Below are 16,075 nucleotides of genomic sequence, written 5' to 3'. Positions count from 1 at the left end.
ACTGCCTTTGTAGTTTTCAAAGGGGAAATATTTTTATTGCTTTTAGTAATTAAAAAACATTCAAACAATATAGAAATATACAAAGTAGAAAATTAAAGGCTCTATAATCCCATTGCCATATAACCATCTGCAGAAGATATAGAAAATCATAAGTAGAAATATAATAAAGGAAAAAATGAGGCAATTCTTAACTCTACAAAAATGTAATCTCAGCACATTCATTGCCTCAGAGGTAGGCAGTATTTACATGGTCATAAAAGAAAAACAATAAATATGGATTTAACCAAAAATTTTATTTTTTAAATTTTTATTATTATTTTTTTTAACCAAAAATTTTAACATAGCCATATTGAGAAGATGGAGGAGGGTAGGGGTAGGAGAGTGAAAAATCTCCCCTTTCCCCTTTATGAATTAAGTGGCAGAAATATATGTTTTTCCTATAGCAATATATATGTACAAATGAAAAGAAACAGCTAAAAAAGTTATTAACTTCTGGTGACTGGAACTTGGTGCCAAAGTTGCACCAGACGAATGATCGATGTTTGGGTATAAGCCTTTGAAAGCTACTTTACTTTGTATTTTATGGGTAATTATGATGTATCCAGGTTGGGATAAAGCTAAAAGAAATAAGATGGCAAAACACCCACATTTAAAAACAAAATTCTCTTGAAAATTTTATTAACATTTAACAACAATAAATCAGTTAGCATTTTCCAGTCTTCATGAAGTTTTTGTCCTAAAGATGAAATTTATTTCAAATGTCTTCATGTAAACCAATCAGACACGAATAAACTTTTATAATGAGCTTCTCAAACATACCTTTTTAATATCTTTTATCTTGGGATGACAACAGCAATACTATGATAGTATTAAGATTTCTTTTTAATTCAAGTGAACTGGTTTTAAGATTAACGGTTACTAGCAAATCTTGATCTTTATTACTCTGCTCAGGCAAGATAGAAACATGATACTTTTAAATTATTTTCAATTTCCTATGAACCTACTTTATAGTAAAAAAATTATTTGGTACTAAGTAAGTGTTCTTTATGCTCAAATTCTAAAATTAGTCTTTAGTCCCAACTGAACTTCGAACTCTAAGATTTAAAAAAAAATGTTTAATGATATTTACATATTAAATATAATTTTAATCACTCAGTTCTTCCTCATCACTGAAATATGTGCTTTTCTTTATCCTTGGGCGTCTTGAATCATCTGATGTTGAGGGACCCCCTGAACTGGGTTTCCATTTTTTTTGTTCTTCTTCAATTTTGGCTTGCTGTAATGTGATTCAGAAAACAAACAAAACCAGGAATCTGTTTAATATTATTTATAGTGCGTTGATTCAAAACATGGCAAAAACACACCATAAATACCAATACATCCCCCTCCAGCCCATACAGACAATTTTCTACTTCATCCACTCCTCTTAATCCCTCATCCCTCCCAACTTGTGTCCCAGTTTCACTGTTACTCAACATTACTCTAGGCAACATCTACTAATTAACAGGTACAAGAAATGATGCCGACTTGCCATTTAGGTTGGAAGTGGGAATGTTATATAAAATACGTTAGTTAAATAAAAGGAAAAGGAAGTTAATGTATGTGTTTGTACTTTATCGACTACAAACATTAAAATAACTTTATAGAAAATTAGGAGATTACATGGCCTTTTTCAAAAATCTTTCATATACTTGTATTAGGATCTTTAATGGCCAAATATAGGATTTTGGCTTTGTTTTAAAGTGAAGTTTCAGTTAGAACATATCTTTTGATTTAATAAGATCTCTGTTTGGCTAAATTCACTTTAATCAAATATTTCTGTTCAATTCCATAATGAAATCAATTTAACATATTAAAAATGTTGTAGGGCTCTTAAAATTAGAGAGAGCCAATGGGATTTTTCTATTACACTGCTCTAAAGACCTTAGAGAAACAGCCTGTCTCCTAAAATGGTAAAGAGGAGAGACCAAGATTAACATGAGATGATCAATAAAGTAATAAGCAAGAAATAGAAGACGACTAACCCAAAGCAACTATGGCATTATTAAAAGAACTGTTTAATACCTGGAAAGCTATTGCCTGACTAAGACTGTCAAGAGCAGGATCTTCCCCTTCATCTTCACTTTCTTCTACTTCTTCACTAAATTATTAAAAAAAAAAAAAAATCAGAATGTACTTGAGCAATAGGGAAAAGGCACAAACAATACAATAATCTATTTACTAAGAGTAGATATACATACATTTCTTCTTCTGGCTCAGGAATTTTCTTTTTTTTCTTTTTCTCTTTTTTCTTTGGAGGTTCTCGTTCTCCAAGCATATTTTTAGGACAGGCATAACTTAAGTGTCCACTTTCCTTTTGTTTCATGTTAAAAAAGGAAAGAAAAAAAGCTGTGTTTGTTGTGTTATTAACAGAGACTTGCCTGGTCCCTAAGGCTGAAGGTTCTAGAACTTAAAAAAAAGAATACTGTCACAGTGGGAATATACATGAAGAAAAAATTAACAAAACCTATCACTTTGATGTTTAAAAGAAAGAGATTATGATATTATAACCCCCAATAAGCTACCTTAACAATAGGGAATATTTCTGTAGTTTCACTAAGAACAAAAGTATTCTTCCTTCAAACATTTTATGTATTTTTTTTATATAAATATTTTTTATTGAAGTTCGATTTGCCAACATATAGTGCAACACCCAGTGCCTTCAAACATTTTAAATCTCAAGATTCCGGTATAAAACAATTCTAAATTTAAATGGACCACCCATGTTAAATGTAAACATTTTAAGTTATTATTTGACAAGATAGGGACAAAACTTTCCTGTTAACTTTTAACATGTTACTATTTATTTATTTTTAAAGATTTTATTTGTTTATTTATGAGAGACACAGGCAGAGGGAAAAGCAGGCTCCATGCAGGGAGCCCGACACGGGACTTGATTTAGGGTCTCCAGGATCACTCCCTGGGCCAGAGATGGCGTTAACCCGCTGAGCCACCCAGGCTGCCCTATGATGTTGCTTAACATCATTTAAAAAACAAATGGACTCTCTCCCTCTCAAATAAATAAATCTTTTTTTTTTTTTTAAATAAAAAAAAGGAAGGTGCTTGGGTGGCACAGTTGGTTAAGCATCTAACTCTTGGTTTTGGCTCAGGTTATATCTCAGGGTCGTAAGATCAAGCCTCTTGTTGGGCTCCATGCTCAGCACGGAGTCTGCTTAAGATACACTCTCCCTTTCTTTCTACCCCCCTTTTCTCTCTCAAATAAATAGATCTTTTTTAAAAAAGTAAAATTTAAAGTCTTCCTCACTTTTCTTATTAATTTCATTTTCTTCCTTTCATATCTAGATTATACCTGCACTGTCCATTTATGGTAGCCACTAACTGTAATTCTCTTGTGACTACTGAGAAATTGTCTGAATTGATATGCACTGTAAGGGTGAAATACATCCTGGATTTTAGGACAAGAAGAAAAAAAGAATGTAAAATACCTTAATTTTTGAAAATATTAATTACATGTTCTAATTATAATACTTTGGATATATACTGGGTTATGATAACAAAAGATATTATTAATTTTTGCCTGTTTCTTTTTTTTAATTTGGCTACTAGACTAATTAGAATTATACTTATGGCTGGACTAGTCATAAATTATAATGAGCCATAACACGGTTCAGTTGTAAAACATGAGACAATGAACTATAATCTGAACATTAGCTCATTAAATACACTGAAGAATAATATGTAAGAGTAAGGGTGTGGGGAGAGACTGAACTAGGATTAGACAATAGAAGAGAAAAATAATCACGTTTTTCAAGTATATTTTAGAAAGTATCAGACCGCGATACTGGGGACATGGCTGAACCTAAGAGATGTTAATGTTAATGAACTGCTAAGCGAATGCACTTACACAGCATTTTCTAAACTGTTTTTGGAATAATGTCAACATATTTCATATATAAAAATAGTTTTACAATGAAGTAACTTAAGGGAAAACCAGGCTAAATAAATGCAAACATATTTTGGGGATGGTAGGAATTTAAACATATAAAAATGTATAAAGTATAACAAATTTACGGATCCATAAACTAAAACTGCAGATTAATAGATACATCCAAGATTTCTTAGATAATGTTATTTACTGTGAATATGAGAATACATACTAATCTATCTGACCATAACTACTCTTCCATTCCCTTTTTTTTTTTTAAAGATTTTATTTATTCATGAGAGACACAGAGAGAGAGAGAGAGAGAAAGAGAGAGGCAGAGACACAGGCAGAGGGAGAAGCAGGCTCCATGCAGGGAGCCCGAAGTGGGACTTGATTGCGGGTCTCCAGGATCACATCCTGGGCCAAAGGTGGCGCTAAACCGCTGAGCCACCCAGTGATCCCCTCCTTTTTTTTTTTTTTTTTTAAAACAAAACAGAACTCTGGAACAGTTTTTCTTTTTTTTTTTTTAATAAGGCTCTATACCCTTTATTTTTTATTTTTTTTATTTTTAAGATTTTATTTATTTATTCATAGAGATGCAGAGAGAGAGAGAGGCAGAGACACAGGCAGAGGGAGAAGCAGGCTCCATGCAGGGAGCCCAACGCGGGACTCGATTCTGGGTCTCCAGGATCTCGCCCTGGGCTGCAGGCGGCGCTAAACCGCTGCGCCACCGGGGCTGCCCTGGAACACAGTTTCTAAACCGTTATCTTAAGGAGTGTTAGAATCACAGGAATTGACAGAATGCACCATCCATCTACCCGTCTGTTTATAGATCGTTTCAGGGAGTAAGAGGTAGAGGGTGGCAGTGAAGGAAATGACCCCATTTCTTTGTATCTTTATTTGATTTTGTAGCCAGTAAAATGTCTCTTAGAATCCTCTCCCCAGCTCCTCTTAATACCTTTTGACCCTGTTTTCTAAGTGCTTTATAGAGGCATGTTGGAAACTGACAAAAGCGAGTCTCAGACTGATGGTTCTTTTGATACCATAATGATTAAGGGCCTTGGGCAAAACTGTTCAGTGGCTATATATTTTTCCTAATCACCAAAAGTTTAAACTGGTAATGATAAAGTGTAAGAACCAGGTTAAGAAAATTTGGGGATAGTTCAGTTACAAACATTAGCAGTATTAACAGAAAAAAAGATAGCTTTTAAAACACATTATCCTAACCAGGATAAGTCGATCATATAATGTTTATGTTTAACTGTGATGCTTAAACATAGGCAGACTGTTACAGGCATGAGCAATACCCCATTAACCCGAAAATTTATGGGTCACTAAATCTTCCAAGATAATAATTAATTAGTCTAGTCCTTTTTAGGTTAATCGTTTTCAAAGATTTAGAAACTGGAGACACCACCACTCTATATTAGCTAACTCAGGTTATCTTTACATATTACATTTCAATGGCGTTTACTTAGAGGAGTTGAGAGTCCCAAAGTAAAACAACTTTTATAATCTGGTTTTAGCCAGCCAGAAGTTTTAGAGAGCACAAATAAAACGCTGATGTGAAAAATTATTTAGTTTCCAAATAAACGATGGAAAATTACATTAAGTTTTAGGTATACTTACCCCACATTCATAACACTTAGATTTATCAAAGTAGTTTCGTCTTCGGATAAACTCAGCCGCTCTTCCATTGTCAATAGCAATGCTTGCTTTTATCACTCTACCAAATAACTAAACCAGAGAAAAATGTATAAATGCAGAAGGATGTATTTCATTGAAACAAAACTACAGTTAACTAGATTCCATTTCCTTAAACTTTCAATTTCATTTTATTTTAGATTACTTTAGCAATTGCCTAGTCAGGTAGGACAAATCACACCCTGTAGAATAGATTCTTATTCCTGAGGTTCTGTCAGTGTTTTGGGAACCAATATAGTTTTGATCTCTTTTAAATTAAATACCCTCAAAGTCTACTGATATCCATGACTTGATAATCCACTGCATCCCCACATTTTTGGCCTGGATAAGCACAAAGGCTTTTGAATTAAAAATCTCGTTGGGAATGAATAGCTTACCTGTTTGTTGTTTATTGCCCTGGTACAGTTTAGTGCAGAGTCTTTATCCAAAAATAAAATAAATGCAACCCCTTTACTCTTCCTGGTATCTTTATCTTTCATTATAGTAACCCTTAAAGCATAAACAAATAGCCAGTTAAAAATGAGGCAGGAATAAATAAAACAGATGTTAATAAATACTTGGAAAATTCAAGTGTTCCCAAAAAGGTTAGCAAAACATTTATAGAATAAGAGAAATCAATACAGTTGACAAATCAACTATTTCTTCAAAGTCATGGGATATCAAGAAGAATGGAAATGAGAAAATGTGATACTAATTTAACAAAAGTGAGCACAGCTATGATAGGAGTACGTGAAAAATCAAACATTAATCAGAGGTTGAAGGATGAAGTAAAGAGATTACAAAGACAACAAAATCTTGAAGAGTAAATATAAGTCCTCTTTTCCACTAATGTCCTCACTCTGCAGAAAAAAACAAAACTGAGGTATTCTTTTCTACACAAAAAGTAAAATGATTTACTTTTTTTCCTAGACTTTAGAATCTAAATATATTCTTAATATTCTCTTTGTAAAGTTTTAACTTAAATTCCAGTTAGTTAACATACAGTGTAGTATTAGTTTCAGGTGTACAATATAGTGATTCAGCAGTTTCATACAATACCTGGTGTTCATCACAGCAAGTGCACTCCTTAATCCTTATTACCTATAAGAATCTCTAGTTCTGTGTTTCTTACTCATATCATCCAAGGTACCTAAGTGATAGGGATGATGATAATAGCACAGAGCCTATTCTTTCTCTTCACCCCTTATACATCCCTTGTCCTTGTGACGCTTGCTCATCATACGTCATTAAATGTAGTTTAAAAATCAATGTTTGACAGGGCTCGTCAGAGAAATGGTTGATTCCAAGGCTGGGATAGGGTAGGTACGTGATTAACTTGGAACATCTTTAAAAAAAAAGGTGTATGGCACAGGAGTACAGAAGCCAGCTTAAAGAAATTCTCATTAGCCAAATCTAGGACAATTTGAGAACCAAAATAATTAAATACAATAATGTATTATAAACCACAGAAAGAAGTAGGAATTGTAAGTCCGTATCATTAATAAATAAATGGGGGTAAAGGGGTGGTTTTTGCTTACAAAAGAATGTCAAGGAAAGTGCTAGAGTTGGAAAATCACCATTTGCAAACAATCATAGTAAAATTGGATCAGGCAAGATGATGATTTGTTGACGAACAAATACTACATCTAAAATGAAATCTAAAAAAAATAAAAATAAAAAATAAAATAAAATGAAATCTTTGGGCGCCTGGGTGACTTAGTTGGTTAAGTGTCTGACTCTTGATTTTGGCTCAGGTCATGATCTCAGGGCTGTCAGATGACCCTGCACTGGGCTCTGCACTGGGTGTGGAGCCTGCTTAAGATTCTCTCTCTTCCTCTTCCCTGCTCCCTTCTCCCTCTGCTCTCACTCTAAAAATAAATAAGTAAATCTTTTAAATAAAAGGAAAATTTTTTTTGTATAAAATGAAATTCTTATGTGGAATAAGATATTTACATTGTCTTAAAAGTGTTTCTCACCATTTATTACTTTCAAAGGGGAAAAGGTATATAGTAGAGAAATTGGTCAACACGTTGACTGGTAATGAGGGAAACGTGGACACTGTATGAATCCAGACATGAAACCCTCAGAATACAACATCACCAAATACAGTCACCAGCCAAGAGTACATAAAACCCCAATGTAATCAAGAGGCAATATTAAGAAAACACAAAATGGGGGGGGAGGGGGAAGGAGAGCTACATTCTTTATAAGGGTTCCAGATTAAAGGGGGCTAAAAAGATAGGATATTTAAAATCAATACCTAACTCTAGACTGTACTAGAGGGGAAAAATTCTATATGGAACATTATTAGGTCAGCTGACAAAACTGGAACATAAATGATTGATTCAATAAAAGTATTTTATCAATATAAATTTATGAATTTGATAACCACACTGTGATTATGTAATACACAACCCTATTTTTAGGAAATACATACTAAAGTATTGCCTATTGAAGGGCAATGATGTTTGTAGCTTACCCTCAAATAATTCACAAAAACAAACTGTGTGTGTGTGTGTATACAAATACATACATATACACGTGCATACACACACACAAACACGCATGAGGAGAGGGCACATGATAAAGTAAATGGGGTAAAATGTTACCAACAGGTGAATATGGGTAAAGGATATTTTGATGTTCTTTACTATTTCTGCAACTTTTTCTAAATTTGCAGTTATTTTCAAATAGTAAAAAAAAAAAAAAGACAACATTCAAGACAAAGCATAATTTTCTAAAACCTGAATTAAAAGGAAAACAGACAAGAGGACACAAGTAAACATATTTTAACATATTTCACATTAAAATTTATCTTAATTGGAGTTAGGTATAGGTACTTAAATAATCACTGTAATTAAACTGGTAAAAAGATGCTACTATATTAAGAAAAGGGATAACTTTTCTCATTCAAAAAGGAAACATAAGTTGAAATAATTTATGGGAAAATGGGCAACATAGTTTAGTTTCTTAGAAGACTGAACCTGTTTATTCATTGGGCTTAGTTCCAGGAAGGAAGCACTTGACAAACTTGTTTAGAGTCACCACAGTTGAGAATATGAAGGAAAGTTTTCAACCAATTTTCAAAGAAATGTGAATCATTACTTTAACTTTTTGAATTTTAGTGATATTTGTGAAGGTCAGTCAAAGTCATTAATCATTTTATTTCTAAAGTACTATTTCAGAAGTGTTAGCTTTCTAACCTCATTCTCAATTAATGATGTCTCTTATCTTTTTTCATTACCACAGCTTTTCTTGTCCACAATGGCACTGTTGTTCCAACAGTGTATTCTTAACAGTGTATTCTTACTTGTTCCCCTGATGTTAATGCTCTCATGCTACTGAGAGAGTCTCTATTTATGGAGTAAATAAAATCATGTCACTCTTCTCAAAAATCTTTGGTTCTTCAATTTGCCTATTCTTTGGTCTTGAACCAATATCCTTTATGACTTGGGTCCCTCTTCCCTCATCTTTCAGTACTTCTCACTCTCAAACTCTGAGGTCTAGCAACAACAAACTACTCAATGTTCATGAAGCATGGTCTGTACTTCTCCAAATTGGTGCCTCCATTCAACATGGCCTCAATCTTCTTTCAATTATTAATCTTTGCCCATCACAACTTTACCCATTCTTCAGAGCTCAGAACATGTCAGTTCTCTAACATCTTCAACAGGAAATAATTTCTCTTCTTTTCTGCTAGTCTCTACTGAAATCTGTTTATGTATAAATAATACCTCATCTGACCATTTTAATATAAATTCCTTTAAGGTTGCCTCTGTAATCTCTATTATGCCTAGCTCAGTATGTTAAAACAAAGAGACAGATACAGATGGGAAACTGGCTTCTCAAAAAAGTGAATCTATTTGTTTGTTTATGTAATCAGTCACTCCATTAGCCTCAAGCCCAGGCACTAAGCACTGATAATTAAAGTTTTTACCTTTTTTTTTTTTTTTACCTGCAGAAAAAAAGCTTAGAGTCTAGAGATAAAGAGACCTATAAACCAATGACAATACACGACTTTGATAGAAACATCTTCTATGGTAACAGAAAACATAATTACACCAGAGATTTGTAAGTACAAATCTAGGATGACTCCCAAGTCTCTGGTAGGGGATGTACTCATTTAAAGACATAATCTGAAACAGACACTATTCTGGGAAACCTGAGTGTCATACAGAACACCCCTTTCTCATTCACACAACCCTTACATACAAAGTACATCATTAAGTATTATCCATTTTAAAGCCTACTGATCATCTGACCATCTCTCAAATCTGTCCTGGGTCTACTTCTCTACCTATACCATCTTAGTGTACATTTCGCCTCAGGCTATGATGATAGCTTTTTGACTGGTCTGCCAGCATCCACCCTTGTTTGCCTCTAATCTAATCTCTACATTGAAACCAGAATAAGCTTCTAAAAATTCAAGTCATGTTCTTCCCTCATTTAAAATTCTATAGCAGTGAATTCCCGGTATTCTTAGGATGAAAATCAAATATCTTGTAACATGGCCAAGCAGCAAGATTAGGAAACTGCTTCTGTTTCTAGACCCATTTTGTGCTTGCTTTCTGTCGTTTATTCATCTCTAGTTATACTGGCCTTCTGTTTCTTGATTTCACTTTATCTTCTCTTGCCCCAGGGCCTTTGCACAAGCTATCCCCTCTACCTAAAATGTTCTTCCCATTTTTTTTACCTATTTAACTCTTACTTAGCCTTTAGGTTTCAATTCAGAGGATACTGATTTAGGTAAGCCTATTCTGACTATCCAGACTAGATCATGTCTTCCCTGTTTAAAGGTGCTTATTGTTGGCCCGGGGGGATCAAAAAAGATTGGGAGGCACCAACAAAATGGCGGCAGACCCTCCATCTTGTCACCCTCGCCTCAGGACTTTCCTGCCACTAGCAGAGGCCACCCAAGGACACATCATCATGGGAAAACAGGACCTATGCAGGAAACAGAAACTGAACCTTACCTAGCCCCATACCATATACAGACATAAGCAGCTATCACCCTATACCGGCGCCACCCTATCCTTCCCTATAAAAACCTTCCTGTATTATCCTCACCCACAACCTCCCCAGTCTTACTCCCTTGGGGGCCCTGGAACCTGGCTCCGAGAGCACTTCCATTAAAAAACTTGCCTCAACCCACCTTTGCCTTGGCCTATTTCATTTCACTATCAACCGGATCAAACCTGACACAATCTTGTCTTTCACTTTATAGCATTCTTGTGATTTATACTTATATGTTTGTATGGAAATTAATTCAGAGATTCTGACAGATGAGAAAAACCAAGAAAGGGTAATGGTATGATTAAGGGAGCAGGCTCTGAAATCAAACTGTTGGATTTCAAATCTTGTCACCACTAACTGCAATATATTTAAGTTTAATGTGTGGTTTAGTTTTGTTATTTATAATATTAGGATAATAATAGTATTTTACCTTAAAAGGTAGTTGTGAGAAGTTAATGAAGTAATACATGTAAGATTAGAATGACACCTAGCATATTTATGTGCCTATTGTTACATATCATTATTAGTGCTTTGATGGGTAATAATGACTGTTCAAAATTCTGAAGACCCAAAAATTTACCTAGAAGCATTTTTGGTGATTTTCTTACCATTTATCCAAAGCTAGAAAAAATCCTGACTGGCCAAGATAAATATGCTCTAAATTCTTAGGATTATAAATACAATTTAAAACTTATACCAGAATATATATTGGTTATAAGATAGTTAGAAAGGCAATAATAGGGATCCCTGGGTGGCACAGCGGTTTGGCGCCTGCCTTTGGCCCAGGGCGCGATCCTGGAGACCCGGGATCGAATCCCACATCAGGCTCCCGGCGCATGGAGCCTGCTTCTCCCTCTGCCTGTGTCTCTGCCTCTCTCTTTCTCTCTGTATGACTATCATAAATAAATAAAATTAAAAAAAAAATTTAAAAAGGCAATAATACCTTGCTTTTACTTCTTTGCCCCATAATATAGGTCCATGATTGATTTAAAATAGCAAATTAAATATAAGAAGTTCCTTTTATCCTTTCGTTAACTCTCAGCCCCAAATGATATCAACCCTACCATTTCTGTATGTTTCCAGTCTTTCCAATGATCTCTAAATCTTCTATGAAAGGAGAATGTTTTCTATTTATCAGCACTTTGCATAAGCACTTTGCATGTTACATGCATCATAACATTTGTTCTCTTTACATTCTCTTTACTTGACAAATGAAATCCACTTATGATATACTTGATAACACACCTAATAACCAAAGTATGTATCTAATCAGAACCTTTAATTTATGTTTTATATTGGATAGCAAAGTCGGTTTTAGTTCTTAGTAATATGGTAAAAATTTATTTAAATAAATTATGGTATATAAAGGCATATCATGAAATTAGATATGAGGATGTATCTTTCAAGTACATGGTGTTTATGGTATAATGTCAGTTAAAAAAAGACAAAATTGCATGTATAGAATTGACTCTTTAAAAAAAATTGTCTATACATGTTTATATATTCAGAAAAATGACCGACAAAAATGTTAACAGTAGTATTTTTCTTTGTTATATCAAATATCTGTTTTATTGAAAAATAATAAAATCTTTGAAAGAATGGAGAAGTAAATTCAGATAAACTTTTAAATGAGGTTTCAAAACTTGATATGAATACTTACTTTACAACTTTGCCATATTTGGAAAATATCTGAAACAAAAGATCACATCATAATTTACAACTTAATTTTAAATCATAAGAAACATTAAATTTTCAGGTTGTATAAACTGACCACATTCTTTGTTAAAGCTTGTGAAAAATTTTAGCCTTTATTCCTTAAAGCAGGCCCTAGAAGATATATATATATGTATATATATATATATATATATATATATATATATATATTTTTTAGTGACTAGAATATTCATATCTTTGTTATTGGAGTCATAGGTATCTGCCCCAATTTCTAAATTTCTAACAAAAGAATGTAAACAGAGGGAAAAAATCCCACTCCTTATGTGTGGTAGATTGAAGGCATATACACTGTACAGCTGCTGTTCCTGTGGTATATCCATGGCAATTATCAACCCAACCCCACCACGGCCCCAGAGAAACCACATGCTTCAAGTATCAGTATTGTGGAATGTCATTATTCCTAGCCAACTCCATCAAGTGATCACTGTTTCAGAAGACAGATCCTTAGACCACTTATAAAACAAAACATAAAACAAAAAAGCTTCTGTAATAAAATCCATTCCCATCAGTCTCCCTTCTTCTGTCTACCCTTAATACATTGGTGGTTCTTTATGGCTGGCCCTATCTTCCCTTTTACTTCTAAATCTTCAACCTAAGTAATCTCATCTATTTCTGTTTCCAGCCACTACCTATATGGTAATTGTTTATGTCTTAGGAAGGTCATTCAGAAATATTAATATACATAATAAAAAATTGAGTTTTATGATTAGGTAGTGTAATGCTGGAATGTAGTATAACTCGACAGCAATGTTAGCAACACTGAATCTTGAACCCCAAGAGTCTTCTGTGTAACACCTTCTAATGGCTTCTCATTCATATTCTTTACTATCTATCTTTGTAGGCCCCACAAGGCACCTGTGTGTAGGCCTGCCTCCCTCTGACTGCCCTTCCTCTTTTCTCCACTTGATTTACTCTGTGTCTGACATGCTTTTCCCCCAGACATGTACAGAGGTATCTCTTACTTCCTTTAGGTCTTTATTCAAAAGTTGCCTTCTCAATAAGGGCTTTAGACAGTTCATGTAAAATTTTACCTCCATTCCCAACCTGACACTTAATAACCTCCTTTATTTTTTCTCCTTAGCATCTAGCATCTTAGCGTTAATATTCAAAAAAGCTGGCTTTTTTTATATGTCACATTGTTTTATCTTGCTATGTGATGAATGCCAAGATGGATTTTCATCTTTTTGTTCACTGATGTGTTCCTAGTACCTCTAAGAATGCTCAGCATATGGTAAGTGTTCAATAAATACAGACATCTCTATTTTGATACAAAGAAAGAAGCTGAAGTTCATTTTCTCTGGTTCTTCTGTGAGACTCAGGCTATCTCAATTGAGTAATTAATCAAATACTATGTGTCACCTATGCAGCATCCTGAATTTGACATCTACCCAAAGAAGCAGAGAGAAGGGGGCACACTTGGAAGGAAGGATTCACGTCATTCCTTCCAGTTCCTCTCAACCACTAATCTGCAGGACAGTGGCAGCAGGAAATTTTGTTCTCTGTAAGGTAAAAGGGTGAAAGATGTTATATTGCCCCCCTCCCCTTTATCCCTATCCTGAATTGAAAACATTAAACGTTAAGTTTCTGCCATATGTATATATTAAAATATTCTTTCAGAATTTGAGGGTTACTTAGTAAAGGGATTTGTTTGCTTTTATCAGCCCTTTCCTCCAAAACCCCTACCCTACCAGTTTAAAAAAAACCAAGCAAGCAGGAAAAATCAGCCCATCACAAGTTTTTCTTCGTATAACTTCATTATGCTAGCTGTGTCTTCTGTGTTTATAAAGAATTTGCTATTCTCTATGAAAGCACTGTAAACTCTTTTTGGATATTACAAAACTGTCCTTTTCTTTTTAAACTTATGTTTGCAATAGAGGTTTGTTGTTTTTTTTAAAGATTTTATTTATTTATTCATGAGAAAGAGAGAGAGAGAGAGGCAGAGACACAGGCGGAGGGAGAAGCAGGCTCCATGCAGGGAGCCGGACTGTGGGACTTGATCCCAGGTCTCCAGGATCATTCCCTGAGCCGAAGGCGGCGCTAAACCGCTGAGCCACCCAGGCTACTCACAATGGAGGTTTTTGCTATCGATGGCTCAATTAAGAATTTTGCCAGAGTACTGTTTGCTTAAGATACATCTGTACCTCAAATAGAGAATTCAGTAGACAACTGTACTAAAAGCTACTTACCCGGTATAAGTCATTGTTGGTCAAGGAAAAGGGCAAGTTGGATACATACACTGTGCTTTTACTTGGGGCCAATCCACCACTCATTTCTAAAAAGGAAAACAAACCCAGAAGCAATTTAAACAAGATATATTTCATTCCAAGCAAAACCAATGTAGACAATCCTTAACTTAAATATGCCAGATTTAATACACCAAAGTCCTCACATTTTAGGATTAAAAACAATTACTCCAGCCGGGTGAATTAGGAAATTTCTTTCCCCCAGATATCACTTTAAAAAAGAGCTTTCTGGTCCTTCTTTCAAGTTGTCCTTAACCATTACAGTGCTGGATGATGGTATGAAGGCACAATTAGTTTTATTTATTTTATTTTTAAATTTTTTTTTAGAATTAGTTTTAAACATGAATAAAAAATTCTGAGGCCTTGCTTAACCTTCCCTCAGGCTGGGAGCAAAAAAGTGCTTTTGAAAACTTTTCATACCTTGCCTACCACATTAGGAAGAGCCTGCTAGCTCAGAAAGAACCTTAACCGCTCACTTTCACTCATGCTTTGGTTTGGGGTACTTTTGGGGTTGTTTTAATATTTTTTTTCTTTGCAGTAGTGTTAAGAGAAAGTTCTAGCCTCTTTTTTTTTTTTTTTTTAGTGATGCAAAGTTCTTTCAAATCACCGATTTTGCATATTATTGGTAAATAACCAAGAGACATTCTACTATATGAATAGGATTCCTTCCATGCCTTGAAAGATACTGACCTGTGTGTGCCTTTTCGGTTCACAAACGTATAGTTTATAATTATTTTTTACAGCGTATTTTACAAGGCAGGTTATCCGTGAAGGTTCTAGCGTACTCGACAAGGTTCACATTTCCATTTAAAAAGCTTGTGTGTGTGTGTGTGGGAATCCCTGAGTGGCGCAGCGGTTTAGCACCTGCCCTCAGCCCAGGGCGTGACCCTGGGGACCCGGGATCGAGTCCCGCGTCGGGCTCCCTGCGTGGAGCCTGCTTCTCCCTCTGCCTGTGTCTCTGCTTCTCTCTGTGTGTGTCTCTCACGAATAAAATCTTAAAAGAAAAAATAGATAAAAAAAGCCTGTGTGGTGTGTATCTGAGGCGGGGGGTATGGGCCATCACGAACGGCGAGGTCTTGACTGAAAGACATGCCGATTCGCGGAGTAACCGGGAGACGGCTTGGGATGTTTCACGGGAATTTTTCACAGAACTTCAGCGCCTTAAAAGTTTCCCATGTGGGACTCTGCGTTAGCCGTGCGGGTGAGGACCGCGAGGGCGGGCAGCGTGACGCGGCCCGGAGCAGAAAGGGGGGCGGGGGCGGGGGGCAAACCGTTTTCGCCGCCGGGTCTGAGAGGAAGGCCGCAGCTGAGGAGGCGTTTACCTTCAGGTGGGGCGGGCCCGGGAGACTAGAGCGCGAGCCCTCGACCTCAGCTGGGGCTCAACCCGGACTCTTCCTCGTCCCCCGCCGGGGCCTCGGCATCACGGGTCCTGGGAGGGGTCAGCCGCGGGGGACTAGAAGGCAGCGACAGCAACGCC

The 16,075-nt window shown here is 35.5% G+C and overlaps 1 protein-coding gene across 2 annotated transcripts; it reads right to left on the bottom strand.

Moving 5' to 3' along the window:
• Positions 1-648: 648 nt before the first annotated feature.
• ZCRB1 (zinc finger CCHC-type and RNA binding motif containing 1) lies at positions 649-16,060 on the bottom strand. Of its 2 annotated transcripts, XM_026000142.2 has the most exons (8): positions 15,921-16,060; positions 14,542-14,627; positions 12,282-12,310; positions 6,007-6,118; positions 5,555-5,662; positions 2,241-2,353; positions 2,065-2,140; positions 649-1,276 (listed from the first exon to the last, which is right to left on the bottom strand). In XM_026000142.2, exons 2-8 carry the CDS (start codon positions 14,623-14,625, stop codon positions 1,145-1,147), a joined length of 654 nt encoding a protein of 217 aa, XP_025855927.1. In that variant the 5' UTR covers positions 14,626-14,627; positions 15,921-16,060; the 3' UTR covers positions 649-1,144. The 2 variants fall into 2 exon arrangements, with proteins under 2 accessions (XP_025855927.1, XP_072621656.1); XM_072765555.1 differs by lacking the exon at positions 14,542-14,627 and having other exon boundaries at positions 15,921-16,055.
• Positions 16,061-16,075: the final 15 nt, after the last annotated feature.

The sequence above is a fragment of the Vulpes vulpes genome, chromosome 8 (assembly GCF_048418805.1).
Source record: "Vulpes vulpes isolate BD-2025 chromosome 8, VulVul3, whole genome shotgun sequence".
In the NCBI taxonomy this organism is placed as follows: domain Eukaryota; kingdom Metazoa; phylum Chordata; class Mammalia; order Carnivora; family Canidae; genus Vulpes; species Vulpes vulpes.
The sequence above is the reverse complement of the archived record's forward strand: the minus strand, read 5'-3'. Positions and strand labels throughout refer to the sequence as shown.